The 27,902-nt window shown below is 24.0% G+C and overlaps 1 protein-coding gene and 1 long non-coding RNA gene across 8 annotated transcripts; one reads left to right on the forward strand and one right to left on the reverse strand.

Annotated features, from left to right (window-relative positions):
* Positions 1-475: 475 nt before the first annotated feature.
* LOC127280513 (uncharacterized) lies at positions 476-23,244 on the reverse strand. Of its 7 annotated transcripts, XR_007842838.1 has the most exons (8): positions 22,973-23,244; positions 22,514-22,717; positions 21,384-21,627; positions 19,219-19,382; positions 12,502-12,673; positions 7,443-9,228; positions 7,217-7,357; positions 5,248-5,996 (listed from the first exon to the last, which is right to left on the reverse strand). It is a non-coding gene; the product is annotated as an uncharacterized LOC127280513 (long non-coding RNA). The 7 variants fall into 7 exon arrangements; XR_007842858.1 differs by lacking the exons at positions 5,248-5,996; positions 7,217-7,357; positions 7,443-9,228 and adding exons at positions 11,725-11,867; positions 12,054-12,351 and having other exon boundaries at positions 22,973-23,218; XR_007842845.1 differs by lacking the exons at positions 5,248-5,996; positions 7,217-7,357; positions 7,443-9,228 and adding exons at positions 11,726-11,867; positions 12,054-12,268 and having other exon boundaries at positions 22,973-23,214.
* Positions 18,485-27,791, forward strand: LOC127280444 (uncharacterized). Its single transcript, XM_051303461.1, has 3 exons — positions 18,485-19,000; positions 23,722-23,888; positions 24,172-27,791. Exons 1-3 carry the CDS (start codon positions 18,914-18,916, stop codon positions 24,299-24,301), a joined length of 384 nt encoding a protein of 127 aa, XP_051159418.1. The 5' UTR covers positions 18,485-18,913; the 3' UTR covers positions 24,302-27,791.
* The last annotated feature ends 111 nt before the right edge of the window (positions 27,792-27,902 follow it).

The following is a 27,902-nucleotide window of genomic DNA, read 5'->3' on the forward strand; positions in this document are numbered from 1 at the left end:
CTTATAATTTCGGATATAATTTGACTATTGGAAATTGTCTAAGACGTCTCGATTTTCTATTCAATCTCCCAAGACGTTAACCTAATCGTCATTGATTGATCCTTATTAATGTTCAACTTATGATCTCCGCATAGCATGCATACCAACATTCAAACATCTGTTGCCAATCTGTTCCATATCGGTCACAAACGTCACATGCAAAAATAAATCATTGACAGTACCAAGAATCTCAATCAATTGATGCATTTTTCAAACTTTCAAGATTCTAATCTATCAGAGCTATAACACTTCCAGAATCTTCTTGCACGAACAAATTAGATACAAATTCGACTGAATGAAAACTCTGAAAAATGAAAATGCGATTAAAAATTCGTTTAAAAATAAAATTCGATTAAAAAAAATAATAAATTAAATGAAAATTCTGTTAAATAGAAATTTTTTTAAAAAATAAAAATTCTATTTTATAGAAGTGGAAATTCGGTAATTTGGTCAAACTCAAATTTGAAAATCTTGAAATTCACAAAAATGATAAAATCATAATTTTCATAATTGATAATAATTGTTATTTTCCAAGAATTATACGAAATAAGAGGCAAAAATTTGAAAGTCTAATTTTGCTATTAATTTTAAAAAAAAGTGATAATATCTATACTTATGTTAAGGAATGGGGGAGGCGATAATAAATGCCAGTGATTTCATGAGCCACTGATTTCTATCATGTTTCATTTGCCATCAAAGAAAATTTACAAGGATAATGATATGAGAAACAGGAAGAATTATATATTCAACTTTTCAAATTAGATACTTAATATAAATTTTTGTTCCTCGAATTATTTAAGGTGTATTTTTTTTAAATTTAGCAAATAATTTTTTTCAATTAGTTAACTAATATTTTACAGATTTTTTTTATATTTACAAAAAAAATCTCGAGGATATTATAAACTTTTCTCTGATCAGTTTTCAAGAAAAATTTATATATACATATTATAAGCTGATGCAACATCAGCTGATACGCAGTTGTGAATTAAACTTGCGTATAATATCTTGAAAAAAAATTTTTTCCCCACAAACGAGTGGTAGTTACTACTTGTTTGAAATTTAATATTCTACAAAAGGTATTTTGTATCAGTTTTTTTTTTTCTATGTGAATGAAAAATTATTAGAACAAAATTTGTAGTTTAAAAAAAGAAAATTATTTTTAATATAAAAAAGTAATAGTATTGGTTATGAATCGGATAATATATTACTATCTGCACGGTAAACAAATTCCACACTTGATAGGACTGATTGTCATTTAATTAAGTCATCAAAGTGCCGCGTCACACATGGCACAATATTATTTTATTAAGTAACCTAAATATTTTTTGCTTTGAAAATATTTTCCAAAAAAAAAAAAAAAATTTTTTAACAAAGAAAACACAAATTTTGGAAAATTTCTCCATCATTGCAAGAATGATTTATTTATGAGAATTCTGCGGTATGGAAAAAATGATGAAATGTATTATCTTTTTCAAAAAGATGATTAATAGAATATAAGACCCACTGTGGCGTGTTTAAACTAGTTTCAACCTGCGCTTCATTCAAAATCTTGTTTAAAAAGAAAAATTCCCAGCTGATATATATATATTGACAAATTAGTCAGGCCTTTTTTACGGTGCATTTAAAACTTTTGTCATTATCTTTTACACACTTGACATTTTATTCTTATTCATGGTTTTATTTTCATAAAAGAAAATATTTAAATTTCAAGACAAAATATTGAGGCAAAATCCTTTGATGTTTGAAAAGTATTAAAGTATATAGTGGTTTAGTATATGTAAGTAAATCCCAGAATAAATTTGAGCCTAACTAGGCTGAAAGTAAATCGTTAAAAATAAAAATCATCATCTGGCACGCTTCCTCTCCTTTTTTTCTTCTTCATCCTTTTATATCGTTTTCTTTATCTTCTTCCTCTACTTTTCTTCTTCTTCTTCTTGTTCCTCTTCTTCATATGGAACATTATGAATTGACGAATGACACTCGTAACAGAAATTACATCAGACGACTTGTCTCCTATCCCTAATTTCCACATGAAGAAATGATGATGATGATGATGACGATAGACGAACAAGTGCCATGAAACTTTGGCTTCGAAACCGGATGCCAGTTTTAGGCGCTAATAATAAATGCATTGTCCAATTTACAAATGACCACCGCGGTCAAAATTCGCGTTGGCACCTTTGGTACACCAGACGCAAAAATATGTACCCCAAGAACAAGGAAGTGACCTCGAGTTACTCTCCAAAAAAAAAACTCTGCAAAATAAAATTTTGGTTAAAAAAAAAAATTATTTCACACAAATAATCAGATAAATATTTCCTTGAACTAAATAATAAAAAATTTAATTTTTTTTTTTTTGAACCAAATGAATACTGTCGATTTTGGGGGCGCTTGGAGAATGAATAATAGAGTGCTTCCTTGAAAACAGGAAGCATTATTATTAATATTGTGCAAAAAAAAAAAAAAAAAAAAAAATATGATAGGAGACACACATACAGACAAGCCATATGCAGAGATGATTGAGTTGAGTCTTTTGAGGATTTGTGCGTCTAGACACGCCCTCTTTTCGCGATGCGACGCAGCAAAACTCTTCTCCAAAAACAATTTCGTTTGCTCTTTGCGTCTTCTCTTCTCTCTCTCTCACATTTGAAAGTTGATTCACCGATACCAATTTAGACTAACCCACACGACGTGGACATCATTTTACCGACTTTTCATAAATTTCACGGACAGACCAAACAAAACCACGCGAGACAAAATCCCAAAATTTTAAATGAGGGAATAATTTTCACTATTTAAAAAAGGAAATTTCATTTTTTTTTGACTTTTCAAAAAAAAATTTATTGTCAAAAGAATCAAAATTTTTAATTTTTCAAATTATCCAAATTTTTATTTGATATATTTTTATTTATTTTTTTTATTTAATTGAATTTTAAACTGAATTTTCGCATAATGGAAAACGTAAAATTTTATAAGCGGAATTCCTATTTAATAGATTTTGTTTTTTTGGTAAATTTAGTTTTTATTTCATTAAATTTCTATTTAACCAAATTTTCATTCTCCAGAATTCTTATTTAGTTAAATTATCAATTATGAAAATTTTTATTTAACAAAATTTCCCAATTAACCAAATTTTTATTTGATTTATTTTTATTTTTTTTATTTAATTGGATTTTAAACTGAATTTTCGCATAATGGAAAACGTAAAATTTTATAAGCGGAATTCCTATTTAATAGATTTTGTTTTTTTGGTAAATTTAGTTTTTATTTCATTAAATTTCTATTTAACCAAATTTTCATTCTCCAGAATTCTTATTTAGTTAAATTATCAATTATGAAAATTTTTATTTAACAAAATTTCCAATTAAAGAAAAATTCTTTGTTTAATTCGAATTTTTGAATTTTCAATTTTTTCATACGAGAATTTCTATATTATACAAAATTTTTATTAGATACTGAATTTTCAATTTACCCAATTTTTTATTGAAAAAAAAAAATAGTAATCGAATTTTACAATAGCAAAATTCTCAATCAACAGAATTTTAAGTTTTATTTTATTAATTTTAATCACATAAAATTTTCTTGTTTGAGAATATTATCTAAATTAAAATTCAGTTTAAATAAAAAAAAAATTCTCTAAAATGAATCTCTTAAATAAAAATTACCTAAAAATAATAAAAATTATTTTAATAACAATTTCTATTAAATTCGAATATGAAAAATGAAAATTTTGAAAAAAAATTCTATATCTAATTTATTTATTTATTTTTTAAATATTGTTTCGAATTATGAGCACTTGAATCTCGCTTTGAAGATCGCTTGGGTCTTGAGGAAAAATCGAAAAGTAAAAATAAAATGTTATACCTTTAAAATTTTTAGCGACAGCTTTAGGGTTATATGTGGTCGTGGTAAAGAGGTGTTTTAACAGAAGCTTTAGGGTAAAACGTTAACGTCGACATCAACACACGTAAATCAAACGGTTTCTTTGCATGCAAAAATCCCCTCCGACGCGACGCAACACTCCAAATGTAGACTGATGTCATATCCTCCTTTATTATTTTGTAGTTTCTTTTTTTACTTTTTTGGTTTGAAATAAACCTTGACGCCGCGAAACACCGCTGTCTCTATTTCATGCAATATATTGTACGCATCAAATTATATATAACGATGAAATTTGACTTATAACTTATCTATCCTGACAATATTGTTGAGTCTAGATTACAGCCGATAATTTGTTTTTGTGCCAACAATTTTTTTTTCTTTTTCGATTATTTATTATACATCTCAATTTAAAACGCTCTCTATAATAAAATAAATAAAATAAATTTCAATTTCAAAAATTTCTATACTTGAAAAAATGAATTTAATATTCCTATTTATTATTTTTGCTATATCAATTTAATTTGAAAATTGTTAGAATAAAAAATTTGATTTTTTTTTTTACAATAATAAAGTGAAAATTAATCCATTTTGAAAAATAATATATAAACAATAAAGTTTTTACATGATAATATTATTAAACACGCAGAAAATGATAGTTGTCTTTTAACTTGTGCCAAAATTCATGTGTGTTATATTTTTCCGTTTGTCATACTTAGGATACATTCACCTTTAAGTCTTGCATTATTTTTAGTTTCGTATATGTAACACTTTCAAGTCTAATTTTACGGAAAATCACCTCTTAATTATATCAATTAAAGATTTTTTTCTAATTCTTTTTTTTAAATTATAAACACAAAAAAAATTTTTTTTAATCCAAAATTATGGTTTACAAATCTTGCAATTATTGTATATGTGTATAATATAAATATATATATATATATATATATATATATATATATATATTATTTATAAAATATATATACATATATACTGTCTGAATTTATTAAAGTGCTCTGAACATCTGTTGTGTGTAAAATAAATTATACAAAACTACTTCTCTCTTTGGCGTTTGGCATGAATCCAAAAACTAGAGTACATATCATCGTTAATAGCTCACGAATTAATTATCTCACAATTTTCACTAATTGGACCTCCAAATTTTATATATATATATATATATATATATACAATTCTCTCGATTTAGTCAATTAAAAAGTGATATTTTTGTCTATAAATATTAATATCAAAATTATTTCTTTACCAAAAAAAATTCAATTTTATATTAAAAAACAACTTTTTTTTTTAAATTTCTCTGATTTTGAAATAGAAAATATATATAAAAAAAAAATCTTGCTGTTTTCACAAACAACTATAATTCTTATTGAAAATACATATAATTTTAAAAATCTCTATAAATTTATATTGCTAACGCATAAACGAAAATAATTATTATATTTGCCGAAATCTGAAATTGAAGTGTTTGTCGATAAAAATTTTCATTCCCCGTATAATATAAAATAGTCTAATAAAATATGTGCATAAAAGTTTTGTGTATCATCCGCGAGTCTAGACCTTGTAAATTATGTCTCTGATTCATAATTTTCTCATTCTTTTTGTTAAAAGAAAGAGAGAGAGAGAGAGAGAAAATTATTACATTTTTTTTTTTGAATAAACAATAATTTTTTTTTTTTTTAAACATTTTTATACTAATTTTTTACTTTATATAATTTCAAATATAATTTTATAAAAGATTTTAAGTAAGAAATGAATTATAATTTCGTGATTTTAACAAAAGATGATTTTTATTTTAGGAAAAAAAAATAGAAAAGAAAATGGTTAGGCTTTTTCAGTTCTCGAATCAGTATAAACGCTGGATTCAAACACCTGTGTGTTGGCCGTCGAGACGCAAATAAACGGCGTCGCGCTGTCTGCCCTAAGCGACCTTATCGTTGCACGCGCCCGAGCCGCGTACCGAGACCAATCAGTCTCGCACGCCTCACACACGATGATGATGATGACGAACCAAATGTATATACGACTAAATAATTTTCTCTCCTCTCTCTCTCTCTCGCTCTCTGAAAAAAAATATATATAATTATATATCTAAGAAATATTTTAAAAAATTTATAAAATTTTACATATAATGAGAAAGAAATTTCAAGAAAGGTACAAAAAACATATAATTCATTTTATTCGCGAATCAACATTTTTAAGATGTTCTTCATTAATTTTTTGTAATTTAATTAATATTCAGAAATTGAAGAACATGATTTTAAAATTTCGATGAATTCAATTTAATGCCAGCAAATATAAAAAATATTTTTTTTTGACACTTTTACAATATAAATCCCTAATTTTTATCATTCCAAATCAAAAATACTTAAAATCAGAATTTTTTTTTTTTTAATTATCTTTCAATTTTTCTATAAATAGGTAACAAATTTGGCTTCAGCATTTATTTTTTTTTTTTTGTTTTTTAGAAATACGATTAAAATGATCCCATTTTGATTTTAATAGAATTTTCTGCTAATGGGTGATTCTCTCAAAAAGAACAAATTATTTGTGCACAATTTTTGGACGAGGTTTTTGTTAAAAAATAATAACATTAATTTCAATTAATAAACATTCTCCCAGCCATACGATAAAATTCAACAAATTTTTATGGGATCACTAAAGAAAATTTCAAAAAAAAAATGGCAAACAACTGAATTATTGAATGAAAACTAGTGTTAAAACTCCATTTCGTAACATCAGTTTTTATTCAATATTTCGTTTATTTTACCTTTTTTTAAAATTTTCTTTTGTGGTCCGATTGAAAATTGTTAAATCCTATAACGTATGGCTGACAGAATTTCAAATAATTTCAATTAATTTTCATATTTTTTTAACAAAATAACTTAAAAGCGTAATTTGTCCTTTTTGAGAGAATCACCCTAATATATATTTTTGATTAAAATTAAATATTAAAATTTTTCATCCCCAAAAAAAATTTTGCAAAAAAGTAACATATTTTAACTGACATAAGTTGATCTCTATAATATAACCTTTGCTACCATTTTTTTTTTACAATAAAAAAAGCAATTAATTTCTAAGAAATTTATATGGCTACGTGATGAACAAAACGTACATCACAGCTTTCAAGAGTAAATTTTTTTTTTTTTTCAAACGAATCTTGATTCTTTATACAATAAATAGTATAAATTATTAACTATATAATACAACAATAAAATTTGAAATTACTTTCTCATTTCTAAATATATGAAAATTTAAAAAAGAAAAAAAAAAAAAAAAAAACCTTAATAAAATGCTCCAGAGGATTAAATATTCTCATGGGTGGTCTGAAGGTGAACTTAATAGCTCATTCGGACAGCATATAAATAATTGCGCGAACATTAATTATACATAAAACGTTATCCATATTTGCGAAAATCTGATTCTGAAAATTATACCTATTTTAAATATATAGATAAAATAAATATTCATCAAGTGAATATAAATTGCAATTTGTATATTTGAATTACCAATGAATGGATGAAACTGGTTTACGTCAGACGGTTTTGTGTCCTATGGCACGTGAAGGCTGTTATACTAAATTTTACGCGTATACTCTCATTTAAATGTACTCTTTGTGAGGCTGTATTAAAATGTTGACGTGATATTAATCACGTATGCACCACTGAATGCATTTAAAACGATTCATATATGCAATCTCATCATTGATGCTCGTGCAGACTATGTCTTATTCTTGATCACTTTTTTTTTTCCTTTCTCTTTTCTCTAACTTATATTTTGGTCATTATTTTTCAACAGTTTAAACTTCAATTAAAATCTATTTTTTATTTAAAATATAAATAAAAAATTATTATAGACTCTAATATATTATTTGCTTTAAATAAATTTTATTTAAAAATGAATAAAATAAAAAATGTTTTCATATAAAAATTAATATAAAATAAATATATGATTTTGAAATCATTTTTTGAAAGAAAAAAAAGAAAAAAGGGTTTTTGCGATGATAAATGTTTTGGCAAAAGAGCATAAAATACCGGCGTGTGGACCACGGACCCATGTTTTGCCTTACGCAACGCAATTGGCTACTCTTATTGCCAAGAAAATTTTACTCGACGTGAAATCGTTTCCCGTCTTCTCAGAAAATCGTCTGGCTGGTATATGCTCGCAGTAATTGCCAGACGAAAACCAACATTTTTAAAAGATGTATCCTCTCACGATTACACTTTTGGGAAATTCATTCCCTAATATTCGTTTTTTTTTTTTTTTTTCTTTATCCAAAAAAATCTCCTTTCTGTATTATTATTTATTGAAGGCAAATTCTTCTTTATCGAAATATAAAATCTATTTCATTCAGTCTGTGGTCAGTTTTTGTTTCATTATAATAGTGATGATATCGATGTGGAATTTCATTCGGAAGTATGTATTATAAATTCTCATTAGGAATGCGTGAAACGTGCGATAAATTAAACCTCTCTATCGAATTGTTTTGACCTCTCTAAAGTACATTCACCTGCGCGCGCTTAAGTTGTCATTATAATGACATAAAGATGTTATTAAACCTTGAAAAATATTTATGCGAAGATGATAAAAAAAAAAGACACACACAATATTGTCCTCAGGAAACAAATACTATTTTTTCATTATCCTTTTTCTTATCCTTCAAATTTTGACAATTCTTGATAATGTAAAATAATTTATCATTTATCTATTTCCATTGACGTCTTTAGGATTACTGAAAAAAAACTCTATAAACATATATTAAATATAAAAAAAAAGTTCATAAATTATGTCAAGGTGTATTACACACACACATAGATAAAGAATTAGTATTTAATGCATTCAATTATATCTAAACCGATTTCAAAAAAGATCTACGATCTTTATCTTCTCATCTTTTACACAAATCTCTTTCTCTCTCTCTCTTTCTCCTCTCTTTCTCTCGTTGGTTCCTCGAAATATTATGACGTCATTCGGGACCTAAATCTGATCCTTTCGAAAGGAAACTATTTAGCAGGGCGGTCAGTTTCTTAATTGAAATTGACGCACGCAACGATATCTTGTCGAATATAACGAAGAGCGAAACTTAAAATGCCGTCCCATATGGGTGGTATTATATTATATATATAACGCAGGCGATAACGGGGTGTCATCAGAAGTAATAAAACCTTGGAATCTCGGAGTGGACGATGACGTAAATGCCGCGTGTGTGTATTATAAAAAAGGTGATCCCCTATTAAAATTAATACATTTGCGCGAATAAATATATGCACTTTGGGTGTCCTGATGTTGATGATACTAAAAAAAAGAAAAAAGATGACATTCTTCATTCATTAAAAAAAAAGATTCAAAATTTAATTGACAACAATTGACAAGCATTTTTTTTTTTTTTTCATTGACGTATGCATTTTTTTTTTTTATTTTTTAAATGATATTTATTATCAAAAACAAATATTTAGAACTAAATAATTATTATATCTTAATAATAAATTATATTATAATTATATAATGAATAATATAATAAATTATAATTATAAAATAATAAATATTTGATAATTTGATTAAATTTTTTTACTAATTAAATAAAATAAATTTTTCTGTGAAAAATTTATAATCTTCATTTCAAATCTCATATATCGCGCGAAGGAAATTTCCAATGACCCAGAAATTCTATTAAGACTATACTAATATTTAGAGAAAGTTACAAAAATTATAAACGTAACAAAATTTTTTTTTTAAATAAATTTTTTATCCATGGAAAATTTAGAAAAAAGTTTCTTTCTCAAAAAAAAAAAAAAAAAAAACCAAAATGATCCAATAAAATTCAAGATCAGATTTTTTTTTTCTGATGAAATGTTATATACACATGAAAATGAGGAGAAAATTGGCAAAAAAAAAAAAAAATGAATAAAATAAGAAAGGGAATAACTGGCTCCCGTGGGAGCTGTGGGTGTATATACGAAAACGACAACGACGACGAGGTGAAGGAAGAAGATGAGGAATAATAAAATGAAGAAATAAAAAGGAGGAAAAAAAAAAAAAAAATGAACGTGATCTCTATTCAAGCTACACGTGCGCAGATGCGCGTAATTTCGTTGGCATGTGCGTGACGTTCCAGCACGATTGAACACGGTCTTGGGTTCCAAGAAGCAAATCAGATGTGTGTAGCTCTCCTTCGGGTATATAATCAGGGGAGAATTTCTTTTGGAATTTTACTGCTTGATACAAGCCTAATTGTCCCAAACGGTAATTATGATTGATGATGCACTTGGGAAGAGATAGGCTCTGCACAAGGTGGCCGCATCATTAAAGATTATAAGAGAGAGAGAGAGAGAGAAAGGCATTAATCAAGATCGCTAAAAATCGCTTCCAGGACCTTAGAAGGGCATACACATCCTATGATGTGTATGTACCCCCCTCCCCCCTTCACATAGTCATTTTCGCCTTGGAAAATTCTCAAACCGGTTGTTAATACCATTTTATTGGGGGGTAAAAATAAAATGCCCTCATTAAATTTACATATAATATATGTAGGAATGTAGTTGTTAAATGCTTTTTGATGCTTAATGTTTTATTCCTATAAATGACAATATCAAAAGATAAAATAGATTATCTCTTAAAAGAACATTAAATAATCTTTAAAACAGATTTCGAATTATGTCTAATTAATAGAGACGTATCAATAAACTCTAAAATTAATTTCTTAGAATATTTTTTTTTTTTTTAATTATTAATTAATAGAAATTTCATTTAACCGAATTTCTTTATTACACGTAATATAGAAATTAATAGTAAAAAATATTAATAAATTAATATTAATAAATTAATTCATAGAAATTAATAATTACAAAAAATTGAAATTCAGATGAAATTTAATTTTACAGACTTTTCATTTATTTGAATTTAGATTTGATATGCTTTTTATATAATATTTAATTAAATTCTTTAAATCCAACCTACATAGATATGTATATATTGACGTAAATAAAATGATCTTGAAAAAAAAATATATATATTTATAATTGTCTGATTAAGATGAACTATTATATTACGTCTTTTTTTTTTTTTTATCAGAAAGAAATGAAGTCTTATGAAATTTCCTACTGTCTTACAAATAAAAATGACTTGCAAAAAAAAAAAAATAAATATATAAAGAAAAAAAAACATATATCGCGCAGCTCGCGTGACCAAGATATTATACGATTTGTAAAAAAGTAGCAAATGTAAATTATATTTGAAAAAATTTTATGAAATTATATACATTATTGTAACGACGTATATCATTATACACCAATAATGTAAAATTAAATGCGAATGTTTCTCTGAAGCAAAAAAAAAAAATAAATAAAAATAAACCATGTCCAAATAAAATAAGAAATTATTTCAAACATCACTACTGAAAGAATGTTGCATTTATAATTATTGTAATTATCATATATTTTCTTTGGTATCTTAATAATAATATAGTATATCCATATATAATAATCGATTTAAAATCATTAGAAACTCAAATTAAATTTATCTTTTAACTTTGTATATATGTAAAAAAAAAAAAAAAAAAATATCCCTTAGGGGAACATTCGAAAAAATTGCTAATTTTTTTAATATTTTGTATTCAAAGGACAGTTTTAAATCTAATGTCCGAGAAAAATAAAAGCATCTTAAGCAATTTAATTTATATACTTTGTGCAATATTTAAAAAATTTTATCATTATTAATCTCCAAAAAAAAATTAATGACAAAATAAATTTAGATATTTATTTTTTTTTTATACATTTAAAAAAAAAAAATAAATTGTGTATTTTTGTGGCATTTTTCATTATTTTTATCTGTCGCTTCTCTTTTTCTTTCTCCCTCTCACTTTTTTTTTGTCCAGAAGAATTTTGATCTTGACCTGAACTTTCGTGTTCATATCTTATTCAATAAAGTTTTATCATCTGAAATGACGCCAATCTTATATTACCCCTCTAATAATATAATGATAAAAACTGAGCCGAAAATTTAATGATAATGACTGAATCGAAAAAATTTTCCATATACATAGCTCTTTGTGTGAAGATTTTTCAAAAAGCTTTTTTTGTATACAGTAATTTTTTTTTTTTTTTTGAAATACTACTACCTACTTCCTGAGGTTCTTCTTAATAATAAATTCTTGAAATAAATTACTACAATAGTAAATTATTTTCATCCATGACCTTGAGATATTTATTTAGGAAGCCCTTTACATCATTCAAATCATGAGAGTAAGTCATCGACTTATTGCGTCGAAACTTAACTTCAACTACATCTGTATAGCTCCGCTTCTATTAGGGAAGAGTGAAGTACAATGTAATGCATTCTGTCAAATAGTTAATTGCGTAAGATTGTAGTTCCATTAAGATGATGAGGATGTTAATCGAATTTAATTTAAACTTCATATAGCTATTGCCATCCAAAAAAGTTTCAATGAAACATTTTTTTTGTTTTAAAAAGTTTGCGAAAACATATAATTTCAAGATATAATTTTCTTAAACAAATCAATATTTAAGAAATTATTAAATTAAAATTATATTGTTGAAAAATTTTACTAACCTTAAATTCTTTTTTTCATTTTTTTTTTATTATTATTGATCTTTTGAATATATCCTCAAATTCAGTAAATCACTTCCTTCAATGTCACGATGTTTCCAAAAGATCCGCACCCTTCAGTGTTAACGTCTCCTCTCTCCGATATAATGATCCGATCTTCAATTATTTCTTCTTTCTAAAAAACAAAGAGATATTTTATTATTTGTTTTCATTTTGAATTTTTTCAATTGCATTGAAAAAAATGTTAATTTAAGAGAAAAGTTAACACGATATTGAATTCACATTTAACAGAATTTCTTTTCAATAAAAGAATACTTATTAATAAGCAAATATTAAAAAGAATTAACAAAATTTTTTTATATAAGTAGAAATTTTGTTGAATAAAATTGCATTTATTTGATTGATTCAACAAAAATGTAGTTATTTCAGATAAATTTTTTTTTTTGGCGACATTTCTTTATATAGGTATCTCATAACATAATTTATTTGCATTGGTTACACAATTTATTTCATTATATTTCTAAAATGGTTTTTTATTCTTTTCTTTTTTTTTTGAAAGACTCTTACATAATTCATTTGAAATCGTATGATTCTCCTAAATATATCTAAAAATTTTGCAAAAACATTTGACGCATGTTTTTTTTTTGTTATATGATATATTGATTGTATACATACATATATTATACAAAAATATAGAAAAAATTATCAATTTTAATTATTGTTATCATTGAAGACACGAGGAGAATTATATTTGAGAAATGATATGCACGTGGTTTCAAAAAAAAAAAAAAAAAAAATCATATTCAGATAAAATGAAAATCATATATCTATTTGACAATTTTTCAAAGTAGAAATTAAAAATTAAGTAAAATTGCACTTAATTAATAATATCGAATTTAATAATTTCAATCATAAGAATTAAATTTAAAAAAATATATAGAAAATAAAAATAAATTTTATCATAATATATTGTATACATATATTTTTTTTCATTTAATAATTTAATTTAATCCTTTCAAGGAAAATTACAACCTTGTACTGTGTAAATTTGCCTTCATTTGCATAAGAGTGGAAAATGTAATATCCTTTAACTTTTCACTTTTACAAAATTAATTAAAGTTTCGCAGAAACTTTAAAGTCTAATGACGTGTAACTTCTTAAGCAGTCAAAATCACTTTAGCACGACTTATTACTTGATAGACATTGAGACAGGAACGAAGTTTCTAAATTGAATTTTCGTCTCAGCTTATACTTTACTTATATATATATATATATATATATATGTACAGGCACAAATATATAATTTTCCACTATAGTTTTTTCATTAAAGAAAAAAAAATTTATAATATTTTTCCAAAAATCAATTAGAATAAAAATTCCATTGCGTGAAAACACTTTGGATTTTTATCATTGTGGAATTTTACTGTAATTTAAATTTATATCAAGAAAATTTTTCTTTTTCACAAAAAATTTGTATTTCATTTCTTTTAAATGTTTTAATTTTTTTGTTACATATGAAATTTTAGAGAAAATTTTTGATTAAAATAATTTTCCAAAATTTAAGAAAAAAATTATTTTATTAAACTGTGGAATTTTTTTTTAAGGGACAATTTTTTATCATTTTTTTTCTTTGGACTTCTTTTTTATAAAAAGCTCATCATACAGTAGCGATGAAAAAAAAAAAAAAAAAAAAAAAAAGAAAAAAAAAATTCGTCTCATAATTTACAAATTTGAATATTTTTACATGATGCAGAATAGCGTATGGCGCGTACGAATACGTAATTTCAAAAGAGTTAAGCATGATGCGATCTTACGTCATTGCTGGCTGAAGGGATTGGCTGATCACGAGACGAGCCTCCGTCAGGCCTCTATGCGATTCTGACTCACGTTTATCTATTCACTAAAGTGCCGTAGGCGTTTCTTGTCTCTCCTTTTTTCTCTCTTCCTTTCTCTCTTTCTATCTCTTATTCACATATATACATATATATATATATTCTCTCTTTCTCCCCTTTTGATCATTTGGATTTTCAAGCAAACATTACTCTCAATCATGTGCAATAAATGTACTTCACAAATATAATAATAATCTACTTTGTTATTTATCATTTATATAATATTAAAAATCAATCACACTCAAAAAATTACTTTCACAATAATTAACATACATATATATTTTAAAAATTAGATTTCAAAATTTTTTTCAAATGACTTCATTTCAGTTCGAAGAATTTTTTTTTTTTTTGGAATTCCCACTATTAAAAAAAAAAAGATTTCTATTCAACATATTTCATTTCAGTGGAAAATTTTTTTTTTTGAGGAAGTAGTATGGATGTAGATTATATATTATAGATGATTTCAAAGAAAGACCCTTTTTCTTATAAATGCGGTTCAAAAATTAAAATTTCTTTTTAATGACGCGGATTCTATTCTATAGAATTCGAGAATTATAAATTCCACATTGGCATATATTAAAGTTGTACTCCAGAGAAAATTTTCTTTGAATGAAGGAAAATTTTTCCTGTAATAAAAAAAGATATTAAAATTTTGTCATTGAGAATACAGGCAAATTTTTTGTACAATAAAAATGTTTCTATGATTGAGAGAAATATTTAACTTATAAATATTCATTATTATTAATTAAATTTAATATTTTTGTTTAAATAAAATTACCACAGATAATATTTTCAAAAATAGTAAATAATTAAAAAAATTGAATTTTTTTGTGTCTCACATAAATATTAAATAAGAAAAATTATGATTTTATAACAGCAATATTATTAGTACAATAATTATTTTGAAATACTTAAACTGACGACATTAAATTAATAATATGTACATAATATTTTCCTCCAATTTTAATATTATTTTTCAGAAAATTCTATATAAATCTGAAAGAGAGATTAATGTTAAATTACGCAATATATCCTAGTATATAAATTGAGTGTGCCGCATTTTAGAGTTGATTTGGAGAACAAATTAAAAGTTTACACCAAAACACTTGTCATCAATTGGTTTTGCACTTGTAACTTAATCAGACGCGTTTCTTTCATTTATATGTATATATGTACACAACTTGTTTCATTCATCTTTATACACATAACCGCAACAAATGATGAAAAGAGCAACGCAATCTTATTATATGATGATAAATTACATGTGCAGTTAAAAAAATTTTTTTTTTTTTTATTAAAAAATATTTTTAAAAAATTATCCTAACAATAAAAAAAAAAAATTGTCAATTAAAAAAAAATATACATTAAGTCATCTATTGTTTACATTAATCCTAATATATATCAACTGAATTTAAGATATTAAAAATTATTAATTTATGACAAATTAAAATTTTTCAATTAAAAATTGTAATATTTTTAAATTTACTCAATTTTTTTTTTGAAATTTAAAAAAACTTATTAGTTGAGAAAACAAAATTATAGAATTAAATTAAACAAAAATTATTTTGGGCCAACAAAAATAAATTTGATTGACTAAATAAATATTTTTTTATTAAAAAAAAAATATTGTATTCGTTATTAAATTAGAAAATCATTTCCCTTGGAGAGTAAATGATATCAAAATAAAATATCTAATTTAATTGTGATAATTTCAATATAATATATATATATATAGTTATCGATGCCATTTGTGACGATATTGTGTTTTTTGTTACTTGAAAATAGTTCAATTGCTTTGATTAAAAACAATAATATATATTTTTTATAATAAACCTTGAGGGGTCATTGGATTCTATATCAGACCTGTTATGCAGAATATATATTGATGATGATAATCTGCATTCTACGCAATTATAAATCATTATCATTGTTGCAAAAGCCTATATATATATTACTTGCCACTGTTTGATAACAAACAATAAACAACAATGAAATAATGTCAACATTAATTTCTGTTGCATTTCTTTTTTTTAATGACCTAAAATTTTTTTCTAATATAATAATTTTTTGTTTTTAAACATTATTTATTATTTTATTATTGCTATTTATTATTATAATATTTTTAATTTATTTTTCTCAATAAATTTCATCTTCATTAATTTTATGCACTTTACGCTCTATACAATAGTGAAAATATAAATATATACGGTTACAAGTGTTACGACCCCGGAAAGAAGACTAAATATATAGATTATTTTTCTATTTCATTAATGATAAAATCACTGAATGAAGTTAAATGTATAAAAATAATTTTTAAAAAATATATTTCTTTTTAATTTTGTTAACCGTTACCCCGGAAAATGAGATTCAAAATTGATTAATTCAATCAACATTTTTAATACTATTTTTGTATTGTTATATTTATTTTAAAATTTAACCTTAAGTTTTAATTTTTTTTTTAAATAAATATTCTTCTTTGTTTAAAATTTGTCAATTTTTTGTTAGATAAAAAAAGAATTTTTATTTTATTTTTAGTTTGCTGATTATTAAAATTTAACCATCTTTCAACAAATAATAATTAATTTAATCTTTTGTTGCTGATCAATTTGTCAAGCAAGGGAACAAGTTTACATTTTTTTAATCTTGCGCGTTGTGGCGCAACATAAAAATAATTAAAAAAAAAAAAAATTATCTTATCATTTTGCTAAAAAGTTTCTAAAATACCTGCTGCGGGAAAATACTTCCCTGAGGGAAAATTATATATAATTTTATTGAAGATAATTTTTTCATGAACTTGATATTTTATCTTTAAATTGGGAATTCCAATTTTTTTATTTCCTATGTCACTTTAAAAAAAAAATTTTTTTTTCATTAATTCTCAATATGACAAAATACAGTATAACCTCATTAACTATAAGACGACTTATCAAGGTTCTACTGTTTCTTAAAATTTTTTTCTTTTGTTACTCAAAAGTTAAATACATGTATATCAATAAAATATAATTTTCCCAAAAAAAACAATTTTAAATGATTTTAATATTGAAGAATTATTTATCTTAAATTCAGTTGATATTAAAACTATATAATAAAATGGTAAATGATTCGAAACAAAAAACTAAAGGGTAAAATCGTAAGACATACTTTTTTTTGTATATGTGGTGAGTGAGATAACACAATGATCTATAGTTAGAGTCTGATTGGATGAGGATGAACCAATTTCATAAATAGCTTGTCTTATCTGAAGATCTTTTTTCAGTCATATTTTGTGTATAGTTTAGGGGGGGGGCGAAAAAAAATTATATAGACTTTTTTTTTTAATTATTAAATATCGCGATATTTTGTTTTCACAAAATAGACCTAACCACGGTCACAAAAAAATTTCTTCCGCTGGGTTTATATCAACACTATTATATGATGAAATGTCCCGAACCTTACATCATAATTTTTGTACAATATTTATGCTAAGTTTTCATACAATATAAGTTAAATGAATGTGGTAAAAATAATAATAATAATAATTATTATTAATAATTATTATTTTTATAAAAATAATAATTATTATTAGTGTTATTAATATAATTACAGGCTCAAAGCGACTCATAGGTAAGAAATCAATTTTTAATTTCCTAATAATTTTTTTTTTTAACTATTAGTATAAATAAATTAATTATTAATTAATATAAAAAAAAAATTAAAACTTTAAATTCATAAATTCGCAAACTCCGAGCCCTATAATAATTATTCTTATATTTTACACATACAGGGGGAAATATCAAAAGAATAAATTAATTTTTAATTTTAGTATAATGATCCTATTATAAATTTTGGGAAAATTTCTATTTCTAAAAATTATATACCAAGAAGAAGGTAATTTTTTTTTAATTACTTTTTTTTTGTTGAAGAAAGAATGGAGATTTTTTTTTTTTTTTATAGGTTCTCCACTTTGACAAATATTCTACACCCCCGTGATATCGTTGTTCAAATCGCAACTTAGATTCATCTTATTATATATTATTATAACTTCTAGCTTAGTCTTACCCCCACTAAACGGCACCGGCTAGCCCACAGACTATATAAACCCTCGACGCCTCGAAAGCGTCCTCACTCAATACTTGCAGCTGCTGTTCGTTTAAAGTCCATACCGGTTAAACCCGCGAATCTCAAAAAAAAAAAAAAAAAAAAAAAAAAATTGAGTTTGTTTTGCAACAATTAATCGTGAAATTTTCGATCGATCGGACGGAAAATCATCCTTTTTTTTTTGTTGTTTCGCAAACGTGACTGACTTTATACACTTTATAAATTAATAAGGTGTCAAGCGATATAGACTGATTTTTGTTTTTTGCAAAAAAAAAAAATAAATAAAATAAAAAAAAAAAAAAAATCGACGTTTATTTCAACGTCGGCAACACTTTTTTGAGTGAACCGGCCTTGTGCGCTTTCGTTTTTAAAGTTTTTTCCTTTTTGGATTTCTTCGTGTCCTGCACGAAGAAAAAAGGGTCAATTGCGATTAAAAACAAATTAAAATGTCACACTTCAGGCTAATTATTATCGCTTTTGTCGCTACCTGCTGGTACGCATCTCTAATTGACACGGCAGTCCTTAGGACTCAGGTAAGTTTTTTCTATTTTATATATCAAAATTTCGCAATTTTTTTAAATTTCAAAAAAAATTTTCTTTTTTTTTTTGCCTTAGAAAAAATAAAATTACAATTAAATTAACAATTTTGAAAATTATTCCGAAAAAAAATTATTAAATTTTCTCCAAAAAATTCGTTATAGTTTGTCGTTCAACATGAATCTTTGAAAAAAAATATATAAAAAATGATTACCTAGTAGTATTGTGATGAGAATGCACGCGTTTAATCTTCCCACGTGCCTTGAATCAACCGTCGCTCACATCGGACGAGATGTGAAATTTGTTGTAAGTTGGAGATGTATTTCATCAGACAACACTATTTCCGATCATCCTCAATATATCCATAATCTAGATTCTCTAAAATTATTTGAAAATATTATTTTTCAAAATTATATATAATTTTTTTTTTATTCATAAAGTTGAATAAAATAATTGTCATATATATTTTTTAACTAATAGTTAAATTAAAATTTAAAAAAATTTAGAAAATTGTTTTTCAAATTTGAATTTTCAATTATTCTCGAATGTAAGCGAGAAATCGAAAGCTCAACGGTGCTTTTAAATTTGTCCTATGAAGTTAGGGACAAGTCCTTTTATTTTAATTATTATTCCTTAATATTATTATTCTTTAAATAAATAATTTTCAATTTTCAAATATTTAAAAAATTGAAAACTGAAAAATGTTTAAAAATTAATTTTTCTAGTGAAATAACAATTTTAATTATTAGTGAAATAATTATGTAGTGAACATTTTGAAATAATTAAAAAAAAATCATTTCAAAATTTAAAAATTTGTCCTCTTATATGTAGTTTTTAAATTTTATTTATTTAAATCTTTTGAATGAAATTAATTTTTAATTGCGTGACACCGGAAGCCGAAACAAGATGAAACTTGTCTACTCCTGTTTTGTCTCATATGTATATTGTAACGTTCCTCCTGAATAGTTTCGATTTTTTTTTTCAAATGAATAAAATTAGGGACAAAGTTATAAGCTACAGACGTGGGGTAAATTCACATTCAATTTATCACAATTTTCGATATCACTTTTCTCCTCTCAATAATCTCTCAATTTTGCGGCTTAACACTAATTTTCAATTCTTTTAATATTTCAATTAATTAATTATTAATAAATATTATTGTAACTTAATGATACATTAATTAATGATTCATTTTAATAATAAAATATAATTAATAATAATGTAAATTATTTTTAATTAATTTGTATTAAAAACATTTTCTAAAGCGATTTATTAAAATAATTGTTATTATTTTATGAAATTCAAATTGTATTTTTTATGTCATCATAAAATAAATCTTTGTTGTATATGAAAATTATAAAGTGTTATCTCTCTTTTTTAACTTTGTTTTTAAACACACATTTTGCGCGTCGTTAAATGCAAAACCCTCAAGAAAGGTTATATTTTACATTTTAAGATTTCCGCGAAATTACGAGAAAGATTTTGCGTTCTGTTATATATTTAGAAAATCAAAGTTCGTTGAGACTTGTTGAAACTGATAAAAACTACAGCTAGAGTTGTTAAATTAATAAAAATGAATAAAAAAAAATTCTAATTACAATAATTATTATTACAATTAAGTAATCAATATAATTTATTATCAATGTTATTAATTAATAATAATAATTCAACATTCTTTTAAAAATTATATTGAAAATAAAATTTTGCATTTCATCATTTACTTTTTACTGCTTATAATTTAATTTTTTTTTTGCTACATAGGCAAAGTTATTTTACTTAAATTAATTTAGTTATTATTCTATTGTTTTGTATTTAATTATTTATTTACTGAAAATTAAAAAAAAAATTGTCAAAAATTTTTATTTTGACATTTTGAAAAACGCAAAATATTTCTCTAAATTAGTTTATAACTTATTATTTTTTATATTGAGAAAAATATTAATTAATTTTTTTTTTTTGTACATTTTTAAAAAATTTGAAAATAAATTATATTAAGAACAAAGTATTTTATTCAAATTAAATATTGGCTGCATTTTTTTACTTGTGATAAAAGTATATTAATGTCACGTGATACGGCAACACGAGAATGAAGCGATAAGTTTTGTATACTATATGTTATTATCTCCCTTTTTTCAAAATGAAACTTTTCATTGAGAAAAAAAAAATGCACGCAAGTTAAAAACAATGAAGTTGAGTGAAGATGATGATGATGATGATGATCAGAGAGAACTAGATATATAGGCCCGGCCATTTGTAACATGCAAGCTACTGGAACTTTTCATTCATGAACCCGAGTTACATTCATGCTTCAATCTTATTAAGTGCTCCTCTCTCTCTCTCTCTCTCTCGCTCTCTTACTCTTACTACTGACATACTCACCGTCTAGTCTGATGTTCTTCAATGAAACGCAAACTTGCAGTCTTTACTTCACGTCCGTCACTATCTCGAGACTTTCATCAGAAAAAAAAAGACCCTTTTCAGTGGTCAATCCGGTTAACAGTTGTAAAAATAAGCAGGATGCATTTCTTTTACAGATAGAATACGCACGCATTGCCATAGAAAACATTAATGGTCCTTGATTGATACAATATTGGAATCAATAATGATTCAAATAAATTATTCTCTGAAACAAAAATTATTATAATTTTCTTTAACCGTTGAAAATTGAATATGATTAATTTGAAAATATTTGTTACCTATTATTCTTATCTCATTTCAATAATAATTTCTCAATTGATATTAGTATATAAACTAATAATAAAATTAATTAGTAGAAATTTTCGTCGCAATTTCCCCCCCCCCTCCCCTATTAGGATCATTTAATTTTAAATGTTTAATTCAATTTGCCTTTAAGATTTGAGTTACGAAAATGATTTATAATTTCATTCACGATTGACCTTCTGTTTAATAATTGGAGTTTGTTTTGATGGATCCTCAGGCTTGCGAGTCACATGATATATATATATATATATATATATATATCAGATCAGAGGCATTAATTTGATTCTCATTCACTATACACATGTGCGCATATATAGATTGCTTTAACAATTGTCTGATTGTTTACATTAATCAAACGTGGCTAAACTTCTCAAACGTACTTGCACACGTGTAAAGTATTTAATATAAAAGTTCATTTTTTATATCCTTTGATTATTATTTTTCTCCTAATTTAACAAGATTGTTAATTAGAACAAAATTTTACTTACAAAAATTGTAGTCACAAAAAGTTATCCCTGATTTCAAATGGGAAAAATTATTCATAATTTCTAGATAATGGAAAAAAATTTCAATTGGTCAGAAATCTAACAATTTTGTTACAATAAACAAATTTTGTTTTCTTATTTTTATATATATCGAAAGAAAAGAAAAAATAATTGTCAATGAAACATAACCTAACTTTTTAGTTGTAGAATTTTTCTAATCTAATTAGTGATTTAGATTAAGATGTAGTAACTTTTAGCATGCAAGAAAATAAATATTACAACAAAAATAATCACAAAACCTACCTTATTTTTTATTCAAAACTATTTATAATTATATAAATAAGAAAGATTGAAGCGTTAGACGCGCTGTAAAACTGTTCGTAAGTCCTGAAGTTGTCTTTATATCACACTTCAAGTGCATCAACTGTTCTAAAATAAAAAGTCACTAGTTCCGTGTAGGCAAAAGTTTTCAGTAATTTAACAATTAATTTGGTATTACTGCTCAGTCTGTAAGAAAATTCAGAGCAATGTAGTTTTCGTAATTGTAAACAAAAATATAACCTCAAAAAGTCAAATTCTGAATTATTTTGTTTAAAAGTGTCATAAAAATAGAAAAAGAAATTAAATAGAATTAATTTAAAAAAAATTTCACGATTTTATGCAAATAAAACAAGGTAAAAAAAGAAGAAATTGATTGTAATTGATGGATTACAACACACACACACACAAAAGTTATATGTTATTTTATTTCGTAAAACTTACTGTAAGTGTAGTTTTTTAAAATTAATTATTAAACGATTGCGCAGGTCATTGTAAGAATAAGCGCGCGAATAATTTACGTTTTCGTACGATAAAATATGATTTATTGTTCGAGATCACCGACTTTGACCCTGGCCTGACGCAAACTGCCAATGATAAGAACCAAATGATAACTTCATCTCTCCTTTGCTTTCTCAATGAACCGATATGTATTGCCTTTCACAATTTTTCTCAGAACTGTTCGAAACAGAAATTTTCTTATGTACATTATAATTAATCTTCATGTACATTAATATAATTCTTAATTAATCTTGGTATAGATTACGCTCTTTGATTGGAAATTGCGTCCTCTCATCTATAAAGTAAGATAAATAATTATAAAGGAAAGAGTAATTGGTGTCATATAATGATTTATCTTTCGCGCTAAGCAATTAACGGATATTAAATAAATATATATATATACATACATAATTAGCCAAATCGCATTATGCGCTTCATTGAAGAAAAATTAATTAATTTTTCATCATATATATATATATATATATATATATATATTGTTAATAATTTTAATTCAATAAATTTTTGAAATAAAACATCCACATATCGTAATAATATATTTCTTTTTTAAATTATAAATTGTAAAATTGTAATTAATATTTGATGAAGAAAGCAAAAAAAAAATAATTTTTTTATTAATCTTAAAAAATTTGTTGTTAATATGATTACTTTAATTAAAAGGTATTTTCTTTCAGGATTTGCCAGAACGTCTTTTGAAGATGGCACAAGATACGCACAAATTGAGGATTCAAAGAGATGCGGATAACTCGAGCAAAGAGATAAGATTCTGTTACAACACACCATGTGGTTGGGCAGTATACGTTCCATTCACTCGTACCGTCGAGTATTTCATGAAAAATACGTAAGTTTATTTTTAATATCAAGACAATATTTTTAAAATATAAATATTTAAAGTTTTAAATGAATTTAAAATATTAATTTAAACGAAATAATTGAATATGAAAATTTATTATTTTTAATTTAATTAAATATAAAATTAGAATAGAAAATTTAATTTTTATTTTCTGAAACAAAATACATGTGTTGACAATATTTTAAATTTAAATAAATGTTTATTATAATCTTATATTTCTTATTTTTCTGCTTCAAAATGTTATGAGATATATATTATTTTCTATTTTTAGGTGCGAGTGTGAAAATGACACTTACAAATGCGTACGCACTGATGATGATTTATCAGTGAGTGCATATGTATATCGCTGTCGCCAAAATACCACGTCGGATGACATCGAATCACCAGAAGACGCCAATTGAAAAGAAAAACAAATAAGAAGCTAGGCACGCTTGAATGCAACCCTACTGCTCATTATCGAGGATTGTAAGAAATCGCAATTACTGCTTTCTAAGACATATTCAGTGTTTATTTTTCTTTTGAAGAAAAAAGAAGAAAGGTACTTGTATTTTTTACTGTTTTTAAAACAGTAGAAAAAAAAGGAAAAATTCAAGAATTTCTTTGGCAAAAAAAAAAAGAAGAAATTCTGGAAGAAATTTTTAAAAAAATATCTTGAATATTTAAAAAAAAAAAAGGAAGAAATAAGGCCAAAGATTTTTCTTCATTCCGATAATATTATTTTGATAATTTCATATCATTTATTTATTATGATAAAATTAAACAAAAAAAAAAAAGTTTTCTTACATTCTCGCATGACACACGACGCCTAAGGGACGTCGCAAGAAAGTAGATAATGGTTTGGCAAAGTCGCTTTCAGAATGTATCCACTTTTTTGTTTTATAACAGTTTCCCAAAAAAAAAAAAAGAAAATTGGTTACTTAATTCTTTTTTATACGTATTAGTTAGAACGATCCCATTTTATAGAATTTAAAAATTCTTGCAAACATCGTTCGTTGCGGCAAAACTGGAAACTTGTTTTTTTTTTAACATTATCGAATGTAAATTAATATTGTTCCATGGCAAAAAAAAAAATTTGGCATTACTCCAGAATATAAAAAAAATAGAAGACTTACAATTGAGACAAAGTCTCTGAATTTTAATCTTCCAAAGTTATTTCTATATATTTTATCAAAAAAAAAAAAAAAAAACAAAACAAAACAAATTGTTTTTATTTTTAATATCAAAATAATGACAATTATTTTGCATATAATAAATAAATTATATTATATATAAAATATATTTTTAATATATTTATATTAATATAAAAAAAAGTATAATTATACATTTTATAATAATAATAATAATAATAATTATATATAAATTGAACAAATTATAAAATAATTTTGAAATAATTCATAAAGAAATGTGCTTTTAAAAAGCAAATTTATTTTACCACAATTGAAAATTGATTTATTTTTATTAAAAAAGAAAAGAAAAAAGATTAAAATTTTGATATTAAATAATTGCCAAAGGATCAATTATTTATTTATTTATTTCGTTTTATTTTTTTTTAAATGAAAAGCGACTGCGGACCAATTTTGAAGGGGATTAAATTCCCTGAGTTGGTAAATTATTGTGAAACAAATGAGTCTCAAATTTATGTGCCACCCAATCCGTATAGTCTTTAAGTAGGTTTTATTATTGTAAATTTGCTCACGTACGTTATCTTAGATACTTACTGCCACCCTGGATTAAGAAAGCAAAAAAAAAAAAACGGAAATTTAAAAAAAATTATCATTCAATTATGTATATAAATATATATATATTATTTTATATATTTATATATATACATGAAATTTATCCTTCGAGACTGAAGAAAACAGTCGAATCTCCTGATATTGGAACAGAAACGGTTTTCATTAATTATAATATATAAAAAAAAATACTGACTTATATTTAAAAAAAAACAGTCCTTAGAATTAGAAAACTAGTGGTAGTAATTAGATATGTGTAGTTAATAAATTATATAATTATCCTCCAAGTACAAGGGGTTTTTATCGCAAAAAAATCACTATTTAACTTAGGTATGATTTTATTATTAAAACATTATTTATTTTTGAGTGCAATTGAAATTAGACTTTTTTCTTTTTCTCGTTCTTTTCTTTTTTCTGAAAAGTATTTTTTTTTACCATATGAGTAGTCGATTTGAAAATTAAATCAAAGTAATTGCAAATCATTATTTATTATTAATTAGGCAATTATCATTGCATTATTTGAAAAATTTACGTATAAAAAATATTTCTAAAACAAATTAAATATTACATTATTAATAATGTTAATTGTTAATAATTATAAATGTTAATTGTATTATTAATAATGTAATTAAATTTTTGTTTTCAATTTTTTGTTTTAAATATTTCAGTTTATTTATTTATTATTTTTTTTTTTTGTTGAGCAAATAATATTTTAGATATAAAAAAAAGAACGAAAAAAACACATTCGTACAGACGTATGAAATTAGTTTAATGATTTATATAAGTAATAAGACCGAACTATTGATTTAAGTAATTGACTACATATGTGTATGTAAATTTATTTTCAAAGTAGCTCAATAGATTCTTTCTGAGATTCAATATAATTGTAGTAAGAATATAGTCACAGTATTTCAATATGAGGCATACAGAATCCATTATTTTTCTTTTCTTTATTAAAACTTTTTTTTTAATTTTTTTTTTTTTTCATTTTCCATTATACTCGCGTCTCGAAAAGAAATCCCTTAATGTACTTAACAGTTTACAAAGCGTTATCATGACTATATTTCGCTTATTTTGTATCATATTCTATATTATTTATGAGAATGAAGTCGATATTCTTATATGTGTACAAAAAAAAATTCGGCTAATCAACTAAAAATTCCATTAATTTTCATAATTATTATTGTTTTACAATTTTTAAGAGAAGGCATCCATGATTTTTTTTTAACATATTTTCATATTAAAAAAAAATTTTCAAATAAATTTGTGAATTCTTATACAAAAAAAAAATAATTTTATACAATCATTTTCTTTAAAAATTACAAAAGCGTAATAATCAAATATCATCGCTGCCTCATCTCATTGTTAAAAATTAATTTTAATAAGTTTATATTTTATAAACTTTAAAATATTTTGTATAGCAAACAAAAATAAAAAAAAAAATGATATAATTTTGCAAAAACTGTTTAGTAGTACAAAGTTCTACTTTACAAGGATATTAACGAATAATATTTATACACGTGACAATTAAATTTAATAATAATGTATGTAGATATTCGACGGACAATGTTTGAGAGTAAGATTGGTAAAAAAAAAAAAAAAAACAAATTGTTTTCTAAGTATTTATTGTTCAGAATAAAATTTTTGGTAATAGAACTACTTATACTTGTATGTTTGTCGTGATATGAATGGGGTTTTAAAATATTTGTATAATAACAAGAAGAAAAAATATCATCAAAATTATCAGAATATTTTTTGTTTTCGTTTAAAAAACGATATTCAGAAAAAAAAGTTTATTAATAAATATTAATTTTTAATATATGTATAGTGTGTGATGTAAATTTTTTACAGTGATTTTAAAACCCCAAATATATCTGAAAGTGTAGATTGTGAATCTATAAAAGAATTCAGACTCACGAAATTTTTGTTTCGTAAAAAAAAAAAGAGGAATTGGTAGCCCATATAGAGACACACTGTAGTTAATTGTATTTGTACGCAGTATTTCACTTAATGTTATGTAATATATAGAAAATAAATTATCTAATTATTAATATTGAAAATGCGAATGATTAAGCCCATATTATATATATATATAAAAAAAAATTGTACAATTATTGTCCCTAATGTTATAATTTTTAATAAAATAATGTTGCACGAATGTTTGAATTTGTCAATTTTTTGTTAACATTGATTTTGTTTCTAAAAATTAAAAACGAAATAAATTATATAAAAAATAGTTTATATTAAAATGAAAAGATGAAAGGATAAA

Source organism: Leptopilina boulardi, unplaced genomic scaffold (genome assembly GCF_019393585.1).
Source record: "Leptopilina boulardi isolate dan_hultmark-lab unplaced genomic scaffold, ZJU_Lbou_2.1 LbouV2_1, whole genome shotgun sequence".
In the NCBI taxonomy this organism is placed as follows: domain Eukaryota; kingdom Metazoa; phylum Arthropoda; class Insecta; order Hymenoptera; family Figitidae; genus Leptopilina; species Leptopilina boulardi.

Excerpts from the sequence above, each read along its gene's own strand:
- LOC127280444 (XM_051303461.1), top strand. The coding sequence starts at position 18,914 with ATGTCACACTTCAGGCTAATTATTATCGCTTTTGTCGCTACCTGCTGG. Across the intron at positions 19,001-23,721 it reads CGGCAGTCCTTAGGACTCAG|GATTTGCCAGAACGTCTTTT; the intron begins GTAAGTTTTTTC and ends ATTTTCTTTCAG. Across the intron at positions 23,889-24,171 it reads GAGTATTTCATGAAAAATAC|GTGCGAGTGTGAAAATGACA; the intron begins GTAAGTTTATTT and ends TTCTATTTTTAG.